This window comes from Sorex fumeus, unplaced genomic scaffold (assembly GCF_029834395.1).
Source record: "Sorex fumeus unplaced genomic scaffold, SorFum_2.1 ptg000122l, whole genome shotgun sequence".
Lineage (NCBI taxonomy): Eukaryota > Metazoa > Chordata > Mammalia > Eulipotyphla > Soricidae > Sorex > Sorex fumeus.
The window spans coordinates 24047513-24072245 of NW_026606179.1; the positions used below are offsets into that span (position 1 = coordinate 24047513).

General features: G+C 39.4%; 1 protein-coding gene across 2 annotated transcripts in view; it reads right to left on the reverse strand.

Moving 5' to 3' along the window:
- Nucleotides 1–24733, reverse strand: part of DPY19L3 (dpy-19 like C-mannosyltransferase 3) — an 88369-nt gene that overhangs the window by 36705 nt on the left and 26931 nt on the right. Inside the window, exons 4-9 of one of the 2 annotated variants that reach the window (XM_056136313.1) lie at nt 22807–22897; nt 16260–16381; nt 15563–15708; nt 12677–12800; nt 12002–12136; nt 506–637 (exon numbers count right to left, since the gene is read on the reverse strand). In XM_056136313.1, coding sequence (XP_055992288.1) covers nt 506–637; nt 12002–12136; nt 12677–12800; nt 15563–15708; nt 16260–16381; nt 22807–22897 — 750 coding nt within the window. The remainder of the gene's footprint in view (nt 1–505; nt 638–12001; nt 12137–12676; nt 12801–15562; nt 15709–16259; nt 16382–22806; nt 22898–24733) is intronic. The other variant, XM_056136314.1, reaches the window with a different exon arrangement.

Here is a 24733-nt window from a genome sequence, read left to right on the forward strand (position 1 = left end):
CTCCTGTACATTTAAGAAACTTTCTATTATAACCCCAAAAGGTTTTTAAACATATCTCAAGAATGTCCCATTTTTCTAAAGGTGCTTATTTGAAGTCTCAAAATTTTCATCACAGCATTAATTTAAAAATAAGCTATGTGGCATAGAGGGTGCGGGTGAATTACTATATCAAGTAAGGACAAGGTGGTCCACTTGCTTTCCAGTCACAGAATCACATTCCCACTACCAACATGTTCTTATTTCTTGAGCTCTTACACCAAAACAAAAGTTAAAAATTTTCTTTTACTTCGTCTTTAAATGAATGATACGCAAAGGAGAACCTTCGGCTAAATCCTGAACTGTGATTTTAATTCTCTAGCAAGTGAAAAATGTCAAAACCAAAGAAAGGCACACTAAATGATTTAAAATAAAAATGCTATTATCAGATATTTAAACACACACACACACACAGTCCAACCAACTGTACAATTTAAATATTTTGACTAAGAATAAAACAAAGGCATACCTGAAGTTTTCGAGCAATTAATACTGAAAGGTTAAAACTGATGAGCAATGATCCAAGAATCATGGAATTAAAAAACTGAAGAATGCAAACGAGGAGTAAGCCTGATATTTGTATACCATAGAGCCACGTTGCCTGCAACAACCACAGATTAGACAGTTAAACATATTAAATCAAGAAATGCTGACATCGTAGCCCCTAGTTGGGTATATCACAAGTAACAAAGATTGCAGCATACACACCTAATCTTGAGTGATACAATCTGAAAAAGAGGGGTTTGAGAGATTGAAGGTACACTACTTACCGGTGGCTGGTTTGGCTGGCCTACCTGGGCTCAGTCTCAGACACCATTTGACCCCTGGTCCACTGAGACAGAGACAGGAACAGTCCTTGAGCACTGCAGAGTATGACTCCAATACCCATCCCTCTCCCTCCTACCTCAAAAGATACTAATTCACCTGCGCATTTTAAAACATGAAAGAGTAAACGAATGGGGATAAGATGAATAGAGGAAGCAAACAATGGTGAAAGTATATTCTGTGACCAGGAGAATAGCACGGACTCTTCTTCAACTCCCTTATAGGGGTTGGGGAGACAGCTCAAAGGGTTAATGCACATATTTTTTGCACTCTGGAGGCCTGAGTTTGATCCCTGGGCACTGGGAGGGGAGTCGCCTCCCAGCAGGCCACGTGTGGTCCCCAAATCAAATGAACTCTTTCAGAATTGTCTTCGACTGCCACCCACCAGTAATTTATTATACTGTTATTTTCAAATTTTCCTGAAGGCTGAGTTTAGATAAAGTTCTCCTGTAAGGCTGCTCATACATGGCTTCATTTCATCTGCCTATTTGCCTGCCTGCCACCAACACCTCCTCAGAAGCAGGCCTTCTACGTCCCGCTCCCCCCAAACACCAACCACCAACCCCCCATCTCACAGGGCGAGTGGCACAGTGCAGTGCAGAGGCAAGAACTTGAGCCCCAGAGTTGGTACCAGCAACCAAAGGTCTGGTTCTGGCAAAAGCAGTTGTGTAGTCTTTTTTTTTTGTGGGGGGAGAGTCACACCCTTTGATGCACAGGGGTTAGTCCTGATTCTGCACTCAGTAATACTCATGGTGGTGCTCAAGGGACAATATGGGATGCTGGGAACTGAACCCAGGTTGGCTGTGTGCAAGGCGCTGTGCTATCGCTTCCAGCCCCGGTTGTGTAGTCTCGAGACGCATGGGACTTGGCTCATCCATTTCCCAAGAGGAATGATTATACCCTGCTTGGAGCTGCAAAATAGTCTACCCATATTTATTGAAGGGCTTGTGCGAGCTCTTTCTATATTTAAGATGTTCCTGATCAGGTATATGTGTTTCACAAATATTCCACCCCATTTTTGTGAACGTGTTTTCACTTTCTTGGTATGCTTTGAAGTACCAAAATTTTTCAATTCTGATGAAATAAATATAACTATGCCTGTTTTATTTTTTTGTTTTTGTTATTTTATTGTTAGTCATTTGTGCTTTGGTGTTACAGCTGAGGTTTGGCTTACTCCAAGATCACTTAGACTTACTCCTATTTTAATTAAAAATATTTCATATCTTGATAACAAAAGGAATGCCCTGCCACAGAGGTAGGGTGGAATGGGGGGAGATGGGAGGTGGGAGGGATACTGGGATCAGTGGTGGTGGAGAATGGGCACTAGTGGAGGGATGGGTACTTGATCATTGTATAACTGAAACCCAAGCACAAAAATTTGTAAGTCTACAACTGTACCTCATGGTGTTTCACTAATAAAAATTTAAGGAAAAAAATATTTCATATCTTTAATTCTTACCTGTTAGACTATGACCTATTTGGGGGCATGGGAGAGTTCACCAGCAGTGCTGGTTGTCCTGAATGCTAAGAGTTGCGGTGCTTGGATACAAAGCATGAGCTTCAGAGCCATCTACTTGGCCCCAAATGACCTACTTTTTAAAAAATTTTATTGCATATCCATGAGCTAGACCATTACAAAGCTGTTCATGATTGGGGTTCAGTCATACAATGAGCCAGCACCCATCCCTCCACCAGTGTACATTTCCCACCACCAATGTCCCTATTTCCCTCCTGCCATCTCCCAACACTCCCTACCCTCCTGAGTCTGGCTCTATGGCAAGCACTTTTCTTCTTTTTCTCTCTCCTTCCATACATTATTGTCTGAAATTCAAGTACGAACAGGTCATTGGGTTTGTACAGGGCATTCAGGATTTTTATCGGGAAGGCTAGGGTAGCTTTTTGAACTGGATGGCAGCACAAAATCAATTCAAAATGGATTAAAACCTTGATATCAGACCAGAATCCATAAATTAATGGTACTGAGGAAAATATAGACAAAACTCTTCATGACACTGAATCTACAGACACCTTCAATGAGTCAATGCCTTTAGCCAAGCAAATGGAAGCCAAAAATAATCAAATGAGACTCTATCAAGAAGTTTCTGCACTGCACAAGAAACAGTGATCAGAACAAATATCCTCCACAGACTAGGAGAGAAAATTTTCCCACTGCTCATCTGGTAAAGGGTCAATATTCAAGACATATAAAACACTCCTAAAATTTAACAAGATTGAAAAAAAAACCACAACCCCATTAAAAAATGTGAGAAGAGATGAGGAAAACCTTCCTCAAAGAAGACACACAGATTGCTAATAAGTATATGAAAAAAAATGGCTCTGTATCACTTATCATTAGGGAAATGCAAGTCAAAACAACAATGAGATAATCAGTTCACACCACTGAGACTGGAACATACCACAAAGAGCAAAAACCAGTGCTGGCAAGGATGTGGGGAAAAAGAATCCTCATCCACTGCTGGTGGTTGACTGGTTCAATCTATTTTTTGGAAAACAGTAATGGACACTCCTTAAAAAAAAACTAAGAATTGAGCTTTCTTATGACCCTGCAATTCTATTTCTTGGCATCTACCCCAAGGACCCAAAAACTCTGTTCAGAAAAGACATCTGTACTCCTATATTCAATGCAGCACAGTAGCCCAGATCTGGAAAACCCAAGTATCCAAGAACAAAACCGGATAAAGAAACAAAGGTACATATAAACCATGGGTTACTACTCATCTGTAAGAAAAGATGAAGTCATGTAATTTGCTGCTACATGGATGGGACTGGAAGGTACCAAGCTGTACAAAGTGAGCTAGAAGGAGAGGGTCAAACACAGGTTAACTTCTCTCATATGTGGGATATAAAACTACATCATAAGGGAATAACAAATGGCCAAAGGCTAAAGAACCTGAGAACTGGCCTACAGAAGTATGTTTCTAGGGCCAGGAGCTGGGAACTGGGGGTGTCCCTGAGGCAATGATGAAGGGTGTGGGTTGAATGCTATTTGCAGAAACTCTATCATTATAAATCACAGTCATTTTTTCAAAGACGAAAAATAAAATTAAAGTTAAAAAATTAACTTTAACAGAGAATATGCATTCACAGATACATATATTTTTAAATGAAACTTTGACTTTGAACTCATGCCCCTATCTCATACCATACACAAAAATCAATTTAAAAAGTGGATTAAAGACCTTGATATCAGACAAGAATCCATAAAAGTTATATTGAGGAAAACATACACATTAGAAGGTTGGCATTGGCTTGGAGACATTAGAGGTTATTTTGTTTATTTTAATGCTATCAGTTTTGTTTTTATATAACTAGAAGAGCCTCTAGGAAAGAAGTGGAACTTATATAACAACAAGCTTAAAGTTTTGCAAATTTACTGATATTCTAGGCTCAAGAGAAACATTGCTGGTGAAGAGCCAGAAATGTAAAACTGAGAAGAATTATGTACTGGAAAGTACTGGACTATCAGAAGTACATTGAATGTTCCTTTTCAGGTTCCATTAGTCAGCTCAATTTATAAATAAGCTATAATGTATACTTCCTCATGTCCCTCAACATTCATAATTAAACAAACTGAACATTTGTTTAACATTAATAAAGCATCAGTGCTGTAAATGACTCAGATATATTAACTCAATCTGACTCTGGAGTCTGTGTTCTTAAGCACCATGTTAAACAGGCTAAACTCTAAAGAGTGCCATGGAGACTCAGAACTTTATATCAGAGTCTGTAAAGATTGAGTTTTTAATGTGCCAAGGCAATTCGAGCCTCATTAAAATGTTTAATGATATTAAATTTTTAAAAATTTACCAATTTTTTCTATATCTCTATTGTATTGATTTTTTATTCTTACTATTATCTTCCTTCTGTTTACTGTTTACTTCCTTCTGTTTACTGAGCAGTGAACTGCTCTTCACTGTTTAAGGTGGGCTTAATAGATTAATTTCAGACTGTCCCTCTAATTTTAAGCATTTAGTGCTAAGCATTTTCCATACTGATGCTTTTGCTATCATGAAGTTTTGACAGGTTGCATTTTCACTGCGCCTATAATAAAACATATAGGTAGCATTAAAACACAATAAAACATAACTGAGTTTAATGTTCTCTGAGTTATGCTGTGACTCACTGATTATACAGAAGGGTATTTTATAAAGTATCAGAATTTTTTCAATCTTTCTCTATTGAATTCCATTTTGACTCTATTGTGGTTAGAAATTATTGCTTTCTGGAAAGCAAAGAGCAAAAATCATGTTCACCATATTAATACCTTTATATGAACTGGATCTATTTTATAGGTCCAGGAAGAAATGCATGTTGGTTAATATTCTGTAGAGTTACAGAGAACGATTATCTGCTGTTGTTGGGCAGAATGTTCCAAAAATAATGATCAGTTTTGTAGGCAGGTGGTGGTGGAGGGCACTATTACCCTTAATAATTTCCTGTCTTATTAAACCAGCTGTTGAGAAGAGGTGTTGAAGTGCTCCACTCTACTTGGGGAATAGGTTATCTCTCCTTTTAGATATGTCACTTTCTGCTGCACATACTTTGCTTTTCTATTGTCTTGTACATATACACTTCGTACTGCTGTGTCTTCATCATAAATTAAGTAATTACGATTTAAACTAACTTTTTCAAAAAGCATTTTATAATGTATTTTCTGTCCTTGTACTCTTTGCTCTGACCCCTACTTTATTTGATATTAACATAGCCACTCCTATTTAAAAAAATTAATGTTCAGGGAATGGAGTGATAGCACAGCAGGTAGGGTGTTTGCCTTGCATGTGGTTGACCCGGGTTCGATTCCCAGCAGGCCATATGGTCCCCTGAGCACCACCAGTAGTAATTCCTGAGTGCATGAATCAAGAGTAAGCCCTGTGCATCGCTGGGTATGACACAAAAAGCAAAAAAAAAAAAAATTAAAGTTCATATGGTATATCTTTATTCTTTTACTTTCAATTAACCTATACTATTGGAAATGAATTTCTTAGTTAGACTATGACTTTTTTTTTTTTTTTTTTGCTTTTGGGTCACACCTGGCAAGGTACAAGGGTTACTCCTGGCGGTGCTCAGGGGACCATATGGAATGCTGGGAATCGAACCCAGGTCGGCTGCGTGCAAGGCAAACACCCTACCCACTGTGCTATCACTCCAGCCCCAGGCTATGACTTTTTATTTATTTATCTTGCTTTTGGGGTCACACCCGGCAATGCACAGGGGTTACTCCTGGCTCATGCACTCAGGAATTACTCCTGTCGGTGCTCGGGGGACCATATGGGATACTGGGAATTCAACCCGGGTCAGCTGTGTGCAAGGCAAACGCCCTACCCACTGTGCTATTGCTCCAGCCCCAGTTAGCCATGACTTTTAAATCTAATCTACTCATCTGTCTTTAAATAGGTTTATTTAGCTCATTTAATTTTAATATAATAAATGATAGGTATTAAACTTACAATAAGGGTCATCCGTTGGAACCTGAGGGCTTGGAGGCCAATCCTAGTGGTCCTGTACCCATCAGTATGATGGGCTTGATGGTACCTACTGGACCTCCCGACGATGCTCTATTAAGCCCAGTCATGCTGGGGGTCAACAGGGATACCCCTGAAATGCTTGGAGTGACCGGAGCAACCACAGGCAGTGCTGGGGACCATGCAGTCTAGGGACTCTCACCTGCAGTAGGGGCTCTCACCTGCAAAATACGTGCTTCACACTTTTGAACTACCTTCCAGGATCCTGCCGTATTTTTGCTTTCTATTTGCTTTCTATATGTTTACTCTTTTTCATTTCCATTTCTTCTTTTCTGCCTTTCTGTGAGTTACAGGGACACTAAGAATATCTTTCTACAGAAATTTTAGTGGTTGTTTCAGATAGTTATAAAATGAAAACTAAGTCTTTGTTACCATTTTTGTTTCAGTCAACAAATTTTAGAAAACCTCAATAAGAAGGAAAATCTTAGAAAAAGAAGATGAGAAGTCAGACTTTTATTTTTTTCTTTAAGCCTTTGTCTCTTCCTGATGTCTGAACATTTCTTCTTTTATAATTTCCTTTCTCTGTTAAGAACTTCCTTTAGTCACATTTACCCTTTGCCCCAGAAGTACTTCTTCCGGGCACTGATGAGGTTGGTGCTGTACTCAAAGTGTGCCCCTTGGGCACAGCAGGGTGAATGCATACATTTTATACACGGTATGTACTGGGCATAAGGAAAAGAAACCCATGTCACACTTTAAAGCTGTCTAAAAGTTAGATATACTGCCAGTGGGAAGTCTTAGAGACCTAACAGTCTATGATCTCCTGACATCTTGTCATAATGAACAACATTTGAACAGAAAGCTTCACTACATAAATCAATTCTGAAGAAAGAAACACTTGTCTGCTTCTCGGCTGTCCAGCCAAAAATACTGAAAAAACAAAAAACCACTGACGGGTGCAAAACTTATACCCCCATTCCCCAATAAGGCTTCTATCCTGGTATCTTCTCTGAAAAGGTATTGTACTTTTGAGGAGCACAAATAATTTATAATTATTATTTACATTTCTAACATGTAAAGATGACAATATCTGAAAATTATAATTTAAATTTTTATGTATAACGGAACATGAAAACATTTAAATACTTTTATAATTTTTACTTTCAATAAATCATATATTACATAGCCACAAAGAGATATAAAGTCTGAATGACTGTAACCTGCAGCTGAGAAAAACGAGATGCAAAGGTCTGTTGGTCGTAAAAGTCCAATTTTCCACATCTCTGAGTGTTTTGGTTTTCCCTCTCTTTCCTGAAGGAAATTTTTGCAGGATAGAGAAGACCAGATTCATCATCCTTCAGTCCCACTCAGTAGAGTGGATCCGGGTCTAACTCCCAGCACCACCAATGGTGCCCTGAGCACGGCCAAAACTCTGAAGGGTAACCGGAGACACTGATGATGCTTCTCATCACATCCATTTCTGAATCTGTATTACCTCTTCTGTACTAATAATTCTGGTCCTATGTGACATGGTTAAGGAGTCAGAGATTCCTGATAAGGCAACTATTGATAAGGAAACTAAGGCTCCATGAAGTAAAACCACCTGCCAAAATTTAAAGAGCTGATTATTTTTAGAGTAGATTTTCTAACTCAGAACTATTTCATCCTAACACTGTTTTTCCTTTGATTTTGATACTGGCAACTGCTTATAACGCAACAGAGTTTTAAAAAAAAATCACCAGAGTAGGCGGAGTGGGTGGGCAGTCAGTAACAAAGGGGCATGAGAGAGGGGCAGGGGGTGTACTGGGCACATCAGTGGTAGTGAGCTTAGATTACTGTGTACACCAAGATTGTAAATGTCAACATCACTGAAAACATATCATCTTAATTATAACACATTTTGAAAGAAAATTACAGTTGGAAAAAGTTTAGAATTGAAAGTGAACTCTATAAGCTATACAGTTTTTCTCTATATGCTAAGAGTACCTTTCATTCTCTAATTGTGTTTATTTTCTTATTTTAGGGCCACAGTTAATGGCACTTGGGGGATATTTCTGGTATAGTGCCAGCAGTGGTGGTACGTGGGAAGTTTACACAGTTCCAGGGACTGAACTCTGCATGCAAAGCCTGTGTTCCTATCCTTTTAGCTCTATCTCCCTAGTCCTGTTTTCTAACTTCAAAAGAAATGTTCATTACAGAAAATTCAAACGATCCAAAGAATACATAGAACATCTGTCATGTAGCAGACTGCTGATACTTTAACTTTCCATAAACTTTGTTCACTTTCAAACACTGTCAAACACTGTCCTCCTGCTGTTCATCGATTTGTTCGAGCGGGCCCAGTAATGTCTCCGTTGTGAGACTTGTTGTTACTGTGTTTGGCATACTGAATACGTCATGGGTAGCTTGCCAGGCTTTGCCGTGCGGGCGAGATATTCTTGGTGGCTTGCCGGGCTCTCCGAGAGGGGCGGAGGAATCGAACCTGGCTCGGCAGGGCTAGCTGCACGCGAGGCAAATGCTGTGCTATCACTCACTTTATGTTTTACTTTTTAGAAGAGGGGCAGTAATCATTACATAATACTGCATAATATGATGCGCCATATTATTTAACAAGACTCCCAGTAATTTTTAACAACTGTGGTTGTTTCAGCTATTCTTAATACAGTACAATTTTTAAGGGCAGATTATGCACAATACAGTACCACTGTAATGAAATTCATTTTATTATTTTCTTAGGGTAAATTTTCAGAGGTGGAAAGTAAAGTAAAAGTAAAGGCCCTCCCGTTGATCATCGATTTGCTCGAGCGGGCCCAGTAACGTCTCCATTGGAGACTTTGTTGTTACTGTGTCTGGCATATCGAATACTCTTGGTAGCTTGCCGGGCTCTCCGAGAGGGGCAGAGGAATCAAACTCGGGTCGGCCATGTTGGCTGAGTGCAAGGCAAACGCCCTACCCGCTGCGCTATCGCTCCAGCCCTCGCAGTGCTCGCTTCGGCAGCACATATACTAAAATTGGAACGATACAGAGATATACAGAGGTGGAAGTAAAGGTGAAAAGGCTAAACACATTTTTAGGCTTTTGATATCTATTGCAAAACTTCACTTCAGAAAAATTATAACCATTTATATTCCTAGTAGCAGTATGTGAGTGATCACTGCACCACAGAAACACCAGATATGGCTTTCTCTCCCTCCCTTCCTCTCCACCCCCCCATACCCTTTAATATCTGCTTTTATTTGTCTTATGTATTTGCTTTTTTTGAGGGTGGAGGAGGCACAAACAGCACTCCTCAGGGTTTACTCCAGGCTCTGCACTCATGCCTCGGACGGGGGCAGGTGTTGCCCCTCCACCTGCCCCCTAAAAGTCCCGGTGGCTGCCAACTACCAGAACCCAATGAGAAGTGCAGGTACGCAGACTCAGTGATGACAAACTCCAGGCCTCAAGAGATAGGGGATGGGCCGGTCCTTCTCATCCCCCTCTCCCCCCTGGGACCCTGGAGATCACACCCACGAACTGCCTCTGGCAGCTGCTTAAGCTCCTTAACGGCCCTGATCCAGAGACACACAAAAGAATCTCTGAACAGAGCACCTTACTGCAGAGATTTCTCCAGATTCTAATTTTCTAAAATTTTGGAATTCCAGGAGCACGCGGCCACTCTTGTGGCCACATGACATCTTATGATATTATAACAAGCAATACAAAAGAGAGTATGGGGAAGACTGTCTGCCACAGAGGCAGGGGGAGGGGTGGGAGGGGGGGGATACTGGGGACCTTGGTAGTAGAAGATGTGCACTGGTGGAGGGTTGGGTGTTCAATCATTGTATGACTGAAACTCAAACAAGAAAGCTTTGTAACTTTATCTCATGGTGATTAAAAAAATAATAATAATAAAATAGCACTGCACTTCACTGTAGCACTGTCGTTCCACTGTTCATCAATTTTTTTGAGTGGGCCCAGTAACATCTCCATTGTGAGACTTGCTGTTACTGTGTTTGGCATATCAAATACGTCACGGGTAGCTTGCCAGGCTTTGCTGTGCGTTGGAGATACTCTCGGTAGCTTGCTGGGCTCTCTGAGAGGGGCGGAGGAATTAAACCTGGCTCGTGGGCCAGCTGCATGCAAGGCAAAGGCTACACCCTACCACTGTACTAACATTCTGAATTCATTATCACTATCACTATTCTCCTGTTGTTCATTGATTTGCTCGAGCGGGCCCAGTAACATTGTGACACTTGTTACTGTGTTTGGCATATCGAACACATCACAGGTAGCTTGCCAGGCTTTGCTGTGCGGGCGAGATACTCTCGGTAGCTTGTCAGGCTCTCAGAGAGAGTCGGAGGAATCAAACTCAGGTTGGCCATGTTGGCTGCATGCAAGGCAAATGCCCTACCTGCTGTGCTAACATTCTGAATTAAAAAAAAAAAAGTAATGTGGAGTTCAGGCCCAATTCAATCAGCTTAATCAATGGCTGAATAAATAACAGTACTCCTACATTTAAAAAAAAAAGAAAAAGAAAAGAAAGAATCACTCCTGGCAGTGCTTGGGAAACACTATGGAATGAATCACATCAGCTGCACGCTGGGCAAGCACCTGACCTTCTGTACTAAGGCTCTAGCCCTCTGTATTTGCTTTCTTTATGCTATTTTACCTTTCTCTCTTTACTCCCACACATTCCATCCAAATTATACTCTCCTCCAGCCCAGCTCTAGCTTCCCTCTTCTGTGAGATCTTGTTTAAACAGAAGTTGCATTTATTAGAATTGTATTTGTACTACAAACATCTTGTCACTAGCTACTGGCTGTCAGGTCCCTCCACTGCCCCCCACACCCCCAAGCTAGATGGCAAAGTTCCTCTGAATAGAAGTCTTTCATATGCATGATGGCCTTTACTACAGTGTCTACTCTTAACAGCTTGGTGGGCCACGTTATGTATTGCTATTTGGACAGTGGTTACAGATTACTGTCTCTCTTTTACATGGAGTGAGTGTAACTCTTTGGATGAGACTATACTGCTGCACAATCTTGAGATAATAGTTTATTATTCCCGAAAAATACTAAATGTACTTTTAAAAAAACCAAATTTAAGATACTAACTGAAAATTTAAAAGCTTATGCAAAATATTAAAACATATTTCTGCATATAAAAAGAATCCAGGCAGTTAAATAAGAGCAGCACACATCTGGGAGATAAATAAGAGCTTCTTTGTAATTAATACATTTCAGATGAAGTCTCTGGCCAGTCAACAGGCATATTACATACTGGTTAAGCATTAATTCTAAATGTCACAAATTACACAAAGAGTTGTGGCATACCCATTGAGTTCCTTGAAGAAAAAAAAAGAGGCAATACATTTTTAAAGAACTACTCTATTTTATCAGTTAAATCATCACTAGAAGGGACAACTTGATGTGGACATTTGTGCTGCACATAAAGTCACTTCTCAAGATTTAAAATAAACAACTTAAACTAAGCAGAATGAATGTGAGAATGGTCAAACAAGGCTGCATAAATTTCTAGCTCAACTGACCACGACACATTTACATTCGATTCAAGAAGATTCAACTTTATCAAAAAGCATGTGCATATTTTGAGCTCATTCTATGACACAAAACACTGAACAGCAGCCCTCTCCCATGAGAAAAGAAAACAAAGCTTACCTTCACCGCTGGGAGCATGTCCAGAGAGTCCAGTATGAATAGCACTAATGCCTGCATCAGCATCATAAATTGATTAAATTGCCATGTCAGACTAAAGAGAAAAGTTGATATGAAAATGGCAAGAAGTGTCAGCCTCTGTAAAAAAGAAAGCCTTTGTATAATTTACATGTCTCTAGTAATAAAAAGCCTTGCAGACAAGTTTTCTCAAGAGCAGCCAATATCTCTATAAACCAAACAGAAAAACCATAAACTGTTGCTCTGAAACCCCTTGCATTTGTTATTTAAACTCTAAATATACCAAAGTGACACTTTGCATATAAATATTCATATACAGTATGTGTATTCCACACTATTATGGAAGCGATAATGCACCAAATCACATCTCCAGAGCAATGGCTTAAAAATTCTGACAGTTTTGCAGAAATTGTGTGTGGGTTTGCTGCAACTATTTAAGGGCAGATTATGTACAGTACATTTTTTAACATCAAATATGAAAACATTTTCTTTGCAAAGTAGAAAAAAGCTCAGAAAGAGAAAACTTAATTTAACTCAAGTTGAAAAATCGGCCATAGAAGGAGAACTAGTCACATGCACTGGAACACCATATACATTTTCTTAAAATTTTTAGATAAAATTGGAGATTAAAAATATTCATAAAGTCTAATAAAAACTTACTTCAGAGAAAGGTTGTAATTTTGGCCTCAGGAAATATGTAATCGCTGCTATCTGAATTGCAAAAAATGGCAGTGCCCAATTCTCCCTCAATGGGATAGTAAACTCAACTCTGGTCGTATCTATTCTGCACAAAAGGAAACACAAATGGTCAAAGTGGTCATTTCAGTGTAATTTCCTCAAAGATTTCCTAAATATAAAAAGATATATAACATTAAGTGTATTCAGATTCTGGTTATTGGATCACAATAATAATAACGTGTCCTTATCGTCATCTAAGGATATAAATGTAAGTTTGGCACTGAGAGAATTTTGTTACAAAAGTGACAATAAGGACAAGTTTATATTAGTGAGATCCTCATCCACAGGTATGCAGTAAGCTAAATGGTAGAGCTGGAATACAAACCCTTAATAGCATGATTTATAAAGCACAGATATTCATGTTAAACTGGCTAATTCTCTCCAACTTCATTAGTCAACTAGTAATGTTTTTGCATTCTCTGTTGCTGTATTTCTGTAGTGCTTTATACTTGTGTCTTAACTTTGTCACTAGTAAATAAGTTTTTTAAGTCATTGGGCTAAAGTAGAGAGAAAGAAGTAAACTGTCTGCCATAGAGTCAGGGGTTGGGGTGGGATGGGGGTGGCGAGAGGGATACTGGGGACATTGGTGGTGGAAAATGTACACTGGGGGAGGAATGGGTGTTCAATCATTGTCTGACTGAAACTCAATCATGAAGGCTTTGTAACTGTGTCTCATGGTGGTTCAATTAAAAAAAAAGAAAAAAGTATTATTGGGCTACGATATGATTCAATAGTAGAGCGCTTGACTCACATTTGAAACCCTAGGTTTGATCTCTAGCACAACAGGAAAATGAAAAAGGAGCTTACTGGCTCACTAGAATGTGAACTCAGGGCCAATATAGTGTTCATCATGGTGATAAACACCATGTACAAACGGTATAGCCACCACTAAGAATCACCCCTGCACATACCAAATACTCAATATATGAATTCTCTTTAGTCTCTCTCTTTTTTTCCCTTTTTGGTCCATACCCGGTGATGCACAGGGGTTACTCCTGGCTCATACACTCAGAAATTACTCCTGGCAGTGCTCAGGGGACCATATGGGATGCTAGGAATTGAACCCGGGTTGGCCACATGCAAGGCAAATGCCCTACCTGCTGTGCTATCGCTCTAGCCCCTGTTTAGTCTTAATAAGAACAATAAATTTGACCTTGATGTAGTCTTAGAAGGAGAAATAAATCAGATTAAAATGTTAATAGGTTAACAGACTAGAGATCAGACTTTGCATAGAAAGTATGTAATCGGGGCCAGAGTGAAAGCACAGCGGGTAGGACATTTCCTTGCATTGGCTGACCTGGGTTCGATCCTGGCATCCCACAGGGTGCCCTGAACACTGTCAGGAGTGATTCCTGTGTGCAGAGCCAGGAGTAACCCTGAGCATTGCCTGGTGTGACCCAAAAGGCCAAAAAGAAAAAAAAAAGTCTGTAATCAATCCCAGCATCACATGGTTTCCTGAGCACTACTGGGGGCAATCCCCAAGTACAATGCCTGATGCCTGAAGTGACCACTGAGCACAGCTGGGTTGCAGCCCAAGAGAAGCAAGCAAAATAAAGAAAAAGGAGTGACTATGAACACAGTAATCTCACATTCTGTACTTGATTTGTGTGTGTACATAAGCTGTATACACACACACAAACATATACACATATACACATACATAAAATTTTAGAAAATATATTAATCTTTCAGCTTCAACTTTCTTATCTCAAAAATTGTAATATTAATAGAATGTACACTAAAGAGTTGCTAAATATATATATGTGTATATCTATATGTGTGTACATATAGATATACACATAGTGCAGAGGGTAAAGCATTTGCCTTGTACCCAGTTGACCTGAGTTCAACCCCTGGCACCCCATATGGCCCCCCCAAGCCAGCCAGAAGTGATCCCTGCATTCAGAACCAAGAGTAAGCTCTGAGCACTGCCAGATGTGCCCCCCCAAAACAAACAAACAAACAAACAAACAAAAAGGATGCATGTAAAAAATTTTTAAATGGGCTGAAGCAATAGTACAGCAGGGAGGGCGTCTGCCTCGTCAGGAATAACCCCTAAGCATCACAGGGTGTGGCCCCAAAACAAACAAAAAGAATTTTTACAGTGCTTGCTATAGAGTAAACACTCAACAGGATTAGAATAGAATGTAATTTATAGGGTGAAGGAGACAGGCTAAGGGCCAAGTGCAAAGCCTGTAATTCAGAGTTGCCTGAGCCCATGGGGAGGAAGCAACACACGGAGAGGAGGCCCTGAGCAAAACAAAAAAGGGAACCTACTTAGGATTCCATAACACAATCACCATCAGAACTGGTACTCAAGTTTTTAAGACAGCTACTGAAAAAATGGATGCTGCTACCGTAGCCCACGCAATATCTGTCTTAAGAATGGATTTTCTAAATACTGTGAGTCTCCGCTATTTAGAAATTAATAATCGATATTAATAACGTAAGAACTTCCTTCCATTTTTTCAATGTTTTATGGTCTGCTAATTACAAGCTGGAATTTTATTAAGATTCATAGCAACGACATTAATATGTAATAATAAATATGTGACTAGAGAAATATGGATCAAACAGCAAACTGGTAACAGAATTGAGATTAAAAATAATTCTCCTGACTTCTAACCCAATGTTCTGTGTGTTTGCTGAAAATATGCATAACAAGGACTTAGTGATACTACTAGGTAAACCAAAGAAAAACAACTACGGTACAAAGAAAGACAGAACACCTTTCTTGGAAGTAAAAGTGAAGTAATTTCATTATACTTACACTTTAGAATGGGAGAAAAGCTACTGACTCCAACTCACCTATTGGTGACATACCAGAAAGCTGCTAATAATCCTGACAGCCATGTACCACTCAGGAGCCAACTGGTCACATACAGAGCTGTGACATAGATTGCTTGGAGTCCAAACAAAGTATATATATAAAAATAAACAGGCTCTAAATATTCCTGCGAAAGGGAACAAACAAGCACTAATAATCTTTCTCATTGCCACTGAAAAAAATGAATGTGAAGTTTAGTATTTACTCCTTTCCATGTAAAAGTGTGCTACATAGACTGCTCTCTACCAAGACATGAAAAGGAACTCTCTGAGAACTCTGGTGCGCGTCTTTACTCAGACAAGGTTCCTATCTGACTTTGTCCAGTTTTACCTTATTCACATGAGAAGCAATTACTGTGATTTACTAATTTTTCACTTTTTAAAAAAAATTTCAAAAACAGAGGTATCATCTCTTTCCAAAATAAAATATTTACTAGCCTCTGGACTGCATACAAATAAGCAAGGAAGCACAGGAATGTGTATTATTTGTAATACACACATATATAATATCCTACATACATAAAAAGCAAAGATCACAACATATACAGAAAAGTTAGAATATTTCTATTTTTGTACCAAGCATTTGAAGATGAGAATAAACATGCAAACTGAAACTTACAATAGCATAAATTCTTTCTTCTTAAATTAACAAGTCAATGTCACAGGGTATACAACATACCTGAATGGGTAGAACTCTATATAAAACACTGAGGAAAACCTCTTGATAAATATTCATTCGCTGAAGGAGGTTAATTGTCTTCATAGATTCGGTTTTGTTATCATATATCAAGCCATGAAAACCTAAGGTGGATATTTTCAAAAGTCAGGAAAATAATTACAATGATTTATTCATTCATTCAAATCTATTCCTCCCGTCTTTAGCGAAGTGCCAGTGATTGAGCGAGGCAAGAGGGATGTAACATGGAAAAGAGGACTGACCTGCAAAGAACGAACCCTAGTACTTTTGTGAATGCAATGAAAAAAATAATGGCGCATTTCTACAGAAACTTGAGCACTAGCATTTCCCAGGCCTACTAGCAGAGGCTCGTCCGGGAGAACACAGGCAGACCCAGATGATCGTTTTGGGAGGGTCTGGCCATGTGAACTGTGGTCAGCAGTGGCATGTAAGAGGCCATGACAACATACCCTGTCCTGGGCAGAGGCTCTAACATACATGTTCCTACCAGCAGACTTTCTCTTGGCCATGTTAACAGCAAGTTCCAAACAGTAGCTGGATAACAAGGGTAAGAAAATGTTACACAATGAGAATGCTCTGATGAGGTCAAACAAGGAGTGTGTAGAAGAAAATAAGCACAGAGTCCTGAAACGCAGGTGGGCCAAGCTCACCCTTCTTCCTACAAGAAGAGCAAGCTGAAATCACACAGATATACTCTCTCACAGAGCAGCTTGGGAAAGTTCAGGAAGTTTGGCGGTGTGGCTGAAGCTGTCAAGTCAGGTGGGCTCTCAGACCTGGGGCATGGGTCAGTGGCAGAGCGGTGCTGGGGAGGCACGGCAACTTGAGATAGAACCCTGGCACAAGTGACATTGCGACTGTCACACCCCTCCGCTGCCCCCAGCATCACAAGTATGTGACCTCTGGTGTGGCCCCCTGAAAGCTGTGATTCCTAGATGTCTTGATGATAATAAAAGGGGAAGGCAACTGAATCAACTTGAAAAATATGAAAATTGACACAGGAGATGGTCTTCTACAAGATTCCAGCACTGACCACTAAGCAAAGAGCTGGAAACAGCCATTGTCCAGTTTGGCCCCAGGCCTCCTAAAAAAAGTGGGGACACTGCAGGTAGGGAAAAACCCCTCTTTGATCTGGGCAGCACATGCCTAGGAATGATTCCCAGGCAGACAGGCAAAACTGAAAATAACACAAGGACATCCTGTGACCTCCGAAACAGCCAAGATCAGAAATAACCCAAATGTCCATCAGCGGGAGGTTTTCTGGACTAAATCCCTCTCTAAAACTATGCGTCTGTCAGAAAGCATCTATAAGGAGATGGCAAAGACTTAAGGGAGCTTAGAAGGGTAGGACCTTTGGCTGATGGGCACTGGTTTCCTTACCAGCAGAGTAACACGCAGGAGAGAGTTTCATTGCTTTTTTCACAAACATACACCCAAGAAAGGCCACGAGAGGACACCGCAAGGGAGTGGCTCTTCCCAAGTCAGGAAGAAGGGCTTCGCAGCAATAGTACTGACAACATCTGATCGTGAGCTTCTGGCTCCTACAGCAAGTGTGTGCTAAGCCATGAAGGTACCATTCTGCTGTGCAGGTCTCACTGGTCTAATACAGATGTGCTAAGGACAGTGTATCTCTTCCAAAATGCACTTGTTGAAGTGCCAACCACAATGTGTGGGTATTTGAAAAGAGACTTTGTTAGGTCAACTAAGGATTGAAGGAGGCTGTGACCAAGGGTTCTTCAGGATGATTATGACCCTTAGAAAAGATGACATTGAACTGCTTTAGTCTCTGTATTCCACACGAAGACACCCAGAGAAGGCACCTGTCTGGAACCTAAGCACAGCCCTTAGCAGAAATCAGCCATGCTGGCACTCTGGTCTCTGTGAAAACGTGCCTTTCAAAAAAAGCTGCCCAAATCTAGGATATTCTGTTACCTTCTAAGCAAAGTGGGAGAAGGTTATTTGAAAAACAATAGCTGTCTAGTTAAAGGGCCAGTATGTACCAGCAGAAAGGACTACTTTGAACCCTACTATAAGGTGATCAAGATTTTTGTTGAGAAAAGCAAAATCAAAAACAGTCAATATAGTAGGTGGGGGCTTCAAGCAATCAACAGGGAGATATAAGCACAGAGATACTGTGTTTCTGAGAGATACTATGCTCATATGGAAGACATTAACCCGGCATACCATATGGTCCCTCTGGTCCCCCGAGCCAGCCAGGACAGATCCCTGAGCACAGAGCCAGAAGCAAGCCTGAGCACAGCCAAGTGTGGCACAAAAAAAAATGAAAAATATTAACCCAAAGCACAAATCGTGAATTAATTAAAAAAAAGTCTGTCTGAAAAACAAAACAACCAAAAAAGAAAAAAACACTAGAAAATAAAGCAGGACGGAGCATGAATGAAGGTCAACTTCCCTGAATATCCCTGTTCCATAGTTTTGACGTGGGAATCATGCAAACATTCTTTTAAATATAAATTGTTCTTGTAAAGTCATTAACCAAATGCAAATGAAAAGAAATAAACCTATCAAATTGGGATTTGGTCAGAAATCTTTCCAATAACTTGAAAACAGGGAATATGGTTAAGCATCCCCAGTGGGTTATATCCTTAGCACAAAAAAGAAACACAGAGACAGCTTGGGCTGTTGTCAGGTCCCCAATTGTTGTAGCAATATTATTTAAACAGCAGCTTTATTTAACAGCAGTTTTATTTAAATAGCCGCATAAAACAAATGATAATATTAATATCATGATAGCTAGTATTTCCAACCTAAGATGAGATAAAAATATAAAATAAGAAGGATAAGACCAGGGCTGGAGTGATAGTACAGTAAATAGGGTGTTTGCATTACAAACAGCCAACCCAGGTTTGATTCCCAGCATCCCATATAGTCCCGTGAGCAGCATCAAGAGAATTCCTGAGTGCAAAGACAGGAGTAACCCCCGTGCATCGCCAAGTGTGACCCAAAAAGCCAAAAAAAAAAAAAAGATAAGATTGTGAATTAAAAAAATAACTATATTCATACATTTTCTTAGGGAAAAATTCACATTTTCTAGCTTTGATCACTCAACAGTTCTGGATATTTGGCCGCGGGTGCATACACCTAGCAATGTCCAGGGCACAGTCCTGGGCAGGGATCACTCCTGGTGATGCCACAGCAGGGGCAGCAGGCCAAGGAACGTGCCTTACCCCTGTACTCTCTCTCAGGCTCTTGCTGGCTGTTCACTTGCTTGCTCTGAAAACAAGGACCAAACTAAGAACAACAAACATCCATTGCACTCAGACTGTAGGCTCTAAATATCCACTAGGAGTAACAACCATAAGAAAGCGATTGATACTAGGTCAGAGGTAGAAAACACACCAATGGCCTTGAAATGTCATGTCAAAGCTAAAGGTCAAGTGACCACCAGAGAGTGATCACAAAGAGTCATGTAAAAAAAGAGACATCAAAATGACAAACATCCCATTGACCAAAGACAAGAAATTTTGAGTATCAGCAGAACAATGCAAAATATCAACTTAGTTAAAATTGTATGAGTTCATGGTATACTAAAAGCAAAATCCAGAACAGTTGGGTGTTTCCCTTGCATGCACCCGACCTGAGGTCAATCACTGGCATCCCATATGGTTGGTTCCCTGTGCCAGCCAGGAGTGATTCCTGAGTGTAGTGGCAGGAGTAACCTCTGAGAATCTCCAGTGTGCACCCTCCCCCCCAAAAAAAAAACAACCCAAAAATGGAAAAGCAAAATCCTTCTAGTAACACCATGAAGCATTATAACACTGTTCAGGTGTTATAACAAGTTAGGGTATTATTTATAATTATAACAAATTCAGATATACATCATCGAAAATCAACCCGTAAAAAAAAAAAAATCAACCCGTGCAGATACTACATTAAGTTCACAGACAATTCCCCACTACCATGCCTTTGACCTGTTGTCCTGGTGTCTGTAATGAATCTCTTGGAGTTCAGAAATTCATTAACATCTTTAGAGCTCTCCAAGAAGGCCATTCATTTTAAAAATAGTAAGGGCAAGGGTCAGCAGTAACAGTACTAGTAGCTGCTTGCTCCCATACTGAAAACACGCCTCAGGTTGGACTTCGTTGTCTTGACACTGAGCCTCACTCATCCCAGAAATTAACCTGAATTTTCAGCTTGAAAATTCAGGTATGCAGGTCTTTGTGACTTCAATCTCTAGGCTTTCTCAGAGTTAGGACGGGCTACTTCAGCCCTCACCTCCCTGTACTTCCAGAAGCCCAAAGCTGAGCCCAGTTAAAAATTTAACTCCAACTGGGTGGTACAACCCAGTTAAAGTCTGGACTTCCTGGAGTCTAGATACAAAGGTGGCTGTACAATATCTCCAAACTCTACAACACTGATAATCCAGTAGTAGCTCATCAGATTGGATGGGATGTAACATAGAAGGCAACCCATCTTGACTACCCAAACAGTAACATCTCAGTAATCCCTCATACAACGACTTAATGTCTCCATGGTGAGATGCAACAATTTACATTGATTTTCTTCTGAGGAAATATTTTTTTCATCATTCTGTTAGCAATTTATAGATAACAAGTAATATAAAATAAATCACTCTGCTAAGGGAGCAGGCTTGAAGGGTGCTTGGGAAAATTGGAGAGCGTGATGGAGGGAAGGTAATACTGGTGGTGGGATTCGTGGGAAAAAATAGCAAGGGGAGAGGCTGGTGAGATAGTATGGTGGGTAAGATACTTACCTTGCACACAACCAACCCAGGTTCATTCCCTGGCATTGCATATTTTCCCCTGGGGACCACTAGGAATGAACCCTTAACACAGAGCCAGAAGTAAGCTAAGCCCTAAGTACAGCTGGATGTTGCCCCCAAACAAAACAAAAGTAGTAAGGGGATTAGATCAATATTTATCCCATCTTTAGGAACTGAAATTCTGTGTTAATAAGTTGTTTATGAGAAAAGTGTTCTCTTTAGGGATAAAATGGTGGAAGGATAAAGTTGCATCATTTCACAATTTCTTATTATGACATGAACAGATTAAGGAACGAGCAAAATTGCTAAAACATTAGGAGAATGGCTAGTAAGAACTTAATAATGGATAAATAAGAAAATAAATTTTTCTAAGTATCACTATGAATTTGAGATTGATCTCTTTCAACACTTTCAAGTCATTTGTTAAGCTTTCTCTCTTTCTTTTTTTTTTTTAGAAAACATCAAACACATGAAAAGGTAGAATCATGAAAAGATAAAATCCATTGATTTTCATGTTATTTGTCCTTCAGATACCATTAATCTGTAAGTATTTTCCATAATTTTTTCTTATAAATTTTGATTTAAAACATTTGTCTAATAGAATTTTTCATTTTGTGGATTTTGTTGGAGACCCATGGTGTCATACAAGGTTTCTCTGTAGCCAAACTTCCTATTAATTGGCAATTCTGTCTAGAAGCTTACTCAGATTTAGGTTCTGTTTCTTGACAAGAATATTTCCTGGTGGTCTCTATATCCTTTCACATCAAGGGACACATTTCTTTGGTGTGTAGCTGCCTCTCTTTCTGAGCTGAGAGGGGTTCAAGTTCTATCAAATAGTTGATAAGAAAAAGGTTTTCTAGATAAGAGTTTTGGCTTAAATAATGGAGATAGGAAGTAATCACCAGTGATTGCTAAGATCCACTAGGTAAAAGGTTGCAGGGAACTGACCTTTAATGGTTAAGTCTGTTTATCATCTACAAAGGAATCTAATGATTAATTTTCATAGCATAAAAGGTTACCAAAATTTCACATATTCTATTGTGACAAAATTAGAAGTATAAAACATCCCCCTATGATGCAGTAACTTAGTACATCAATGCCATAAATGTAACACTATTGTAACCATATTACCTAATTATAATAAAATACATTTTAAAGAAAATAACCTATGAAAAGTTCTGCCCCCCAAATATGCTGAATCCAAGCAAAGCCTATAAAAAGCCAATTCTCTGCCAGGTATACCCATGTTTCATAGACCAATCATATATAAAGTCGGAGATATATATATATATTTTTTTAGGGTGTTGGGAAGCCTTCGATTTATTAAAGGATAGACTATAGGATCTAATTCACTTAGAGAAAGTGAAAATGTGGGGAAAAAAAGCACTTGAAAAATAAATAAATGGGAGTATTATGCAAGAAGGGACGAAAGGGTTGACTGTCACTTTTATCTTTATTACCAAATGCCTTCTGTGTTTAGAAAACAGTTAACCTGCAACGATCTCATTCAAAATGATCATGAGGAAGAAGCAATACCAAGATTGAAACAGATTTATTTTGGGACAGAGTAGAGCTGAGAGGCAAGGCAAGGCAAGTTACATAAAGTATTATATAACTTCTTCCAGAGAAAACATTTTCAAGGATTCATTAGATGTTAAGAAGAGAAAAAAGCACAGTAAGTTAAAAAACACAACAGAAATATCCTACCCACATTCTATAGAGCATTTGTTTTAACTGAAATAATGAAAACAGTCTACAGAGCCCAGTAAAATCTGCAGTTGTGATTACCTTGCATGAGAGTTGGCGCCTGTAGCATTTGCTTGTAGTAGGAGTAATAGAGTCCACATTCTGTTCTGAATGAGATTTCTCGCTCCACTTCCTGAAATGAAGTTAGGTCTACTGGGTTTACATGACCTAGTTTTGTTTAAATACCTATTTCTACTGTAGAAATGGGACACAGAACTACAATTTAGAAGAAGAAGAAAAAAAAACCCTTTGAAAATTGTTTTTAGAAAATTTTGGCAAATAGGAACAAGAAAAGGCAACAATTAATATTATTGAAACTGGTTATGTATTATAGAGATTTAGTATTATTATTATTCCACTTTTGAGGATATTAAAATTTTTCTATTAACAAAGCATTTTAAAAAAATGGAAACAATGGGACAGGAAAGATAGTACAGTGAATAGGATGTCTGCATTATACGTGGCTGATAGGCTTCAATCCTTGGCACTCCATATATTCCTGAGCCTGCTAGGAGTGATTCCTTGAGTACAGAACCGTGAGTAATTTCTGAGAACTGCTGAACATGACCCCTCCAAAACAAATTTACAAAACAGTAACCCAGTTCCATTTAAGCTGATTTTTCAAAACTCAATTTTATACAAATTAAAATTGTTAACACCCAAGAAGGAAAGTGGATACAAGAAATAAACCACTTTATATAAATATTCAATCTCTGGGGTAAATTTAAAGTAATAGCGATTAGTTAATTTGGTTTGAAGAAGCTTTTAAAAAAATCTGAAATTTAAATGACTGACAAAATAAGGAGGCAAATGTTAATGAGGATGGGGAAGATTTTCTGAAATAATTCTATTAATACTCTTAGATCCTCTAGACAGAGGATAGTAAGACTACTATACAATAGCACAAAAAAATTATAACCTATGTGGGCCCATGGCTAAAAAATTAGTTCTAGAATCTACAACACATATCTAAACACATTTCCATCCACGTTTATCCAGATTACAGTGGATCTATATTCCTAAATTTATCAGGGGAAAACTTAGGAAAATAACCAAAGCAATGAAATTATTTTACTTTCTGCATTAAAAAAAAATACAGTTCTAATTGGGGTCGGAGAGACAGTACAGCAGGTAAGGAACCTGCCAGGCATGTGGCTGACCTCAGTTGACTCCTCTGGCCCTCACCTCGAACTCTGCCAGGAGTGATTCCTGAGCACAGAGCCAGGAGTAAGCTCTGAGCACTGCTGGATGTGGCACCAAAAGCCAACAATTTCTTTTGGCATATTCTTTTCCTATTTCCAATTACTTTTCAAATTGTAATAAACATTTCACCAAGGAAACCATTCTTGGGGCTGGAGAGATTAGTACAGCAAATAAGGCTCTTGCCTGGCATTCTGCAAAGCCGGGTTCAATCCATGGTACCCCCTAGGATGCCCACAGAACCGCCAAAAGTGATCCCTGAGCTCAGAGTGAGGATTAAGCCCTGCCAGATTCCCTCCATCCTTCCCCCAAAAGAACCATTCTTGCTATTCATCTTCAGTTCTACTAACAATTTCTTCTACCTTTTAAATGTCTACTATGCTTTTAAGAAATTATATAAATCAATTCATGAATAAAGGTTAACAAAATATATAATTATCAGAGAGTATTAACATAGTTATTGACCTTAAACACTATTATGCTTAATTATTGTTGATTCTTTTTTTTTTTAAAGGGCTGGAGCGATAGCACAGCCGGTAGGGTGTTTGCCTTGCATGTGGACAGTGGCTGGCTCAGCTCGTTCAATTCCTCCCCCCCTCCCCGCCTCGGAGACCCTGGCAAGCTACCGAGAGTATCTTGCCCGCACGGCAAAGCCTGGCAAGCTCCCCGTGATGTATTCGATATGCCAAACACAGTAACAAGTCTCACAATGGAAACGTTACTGGGCCCACTCGAGCAAACCAATGAACAGTGAACAGGGAGGACAGTG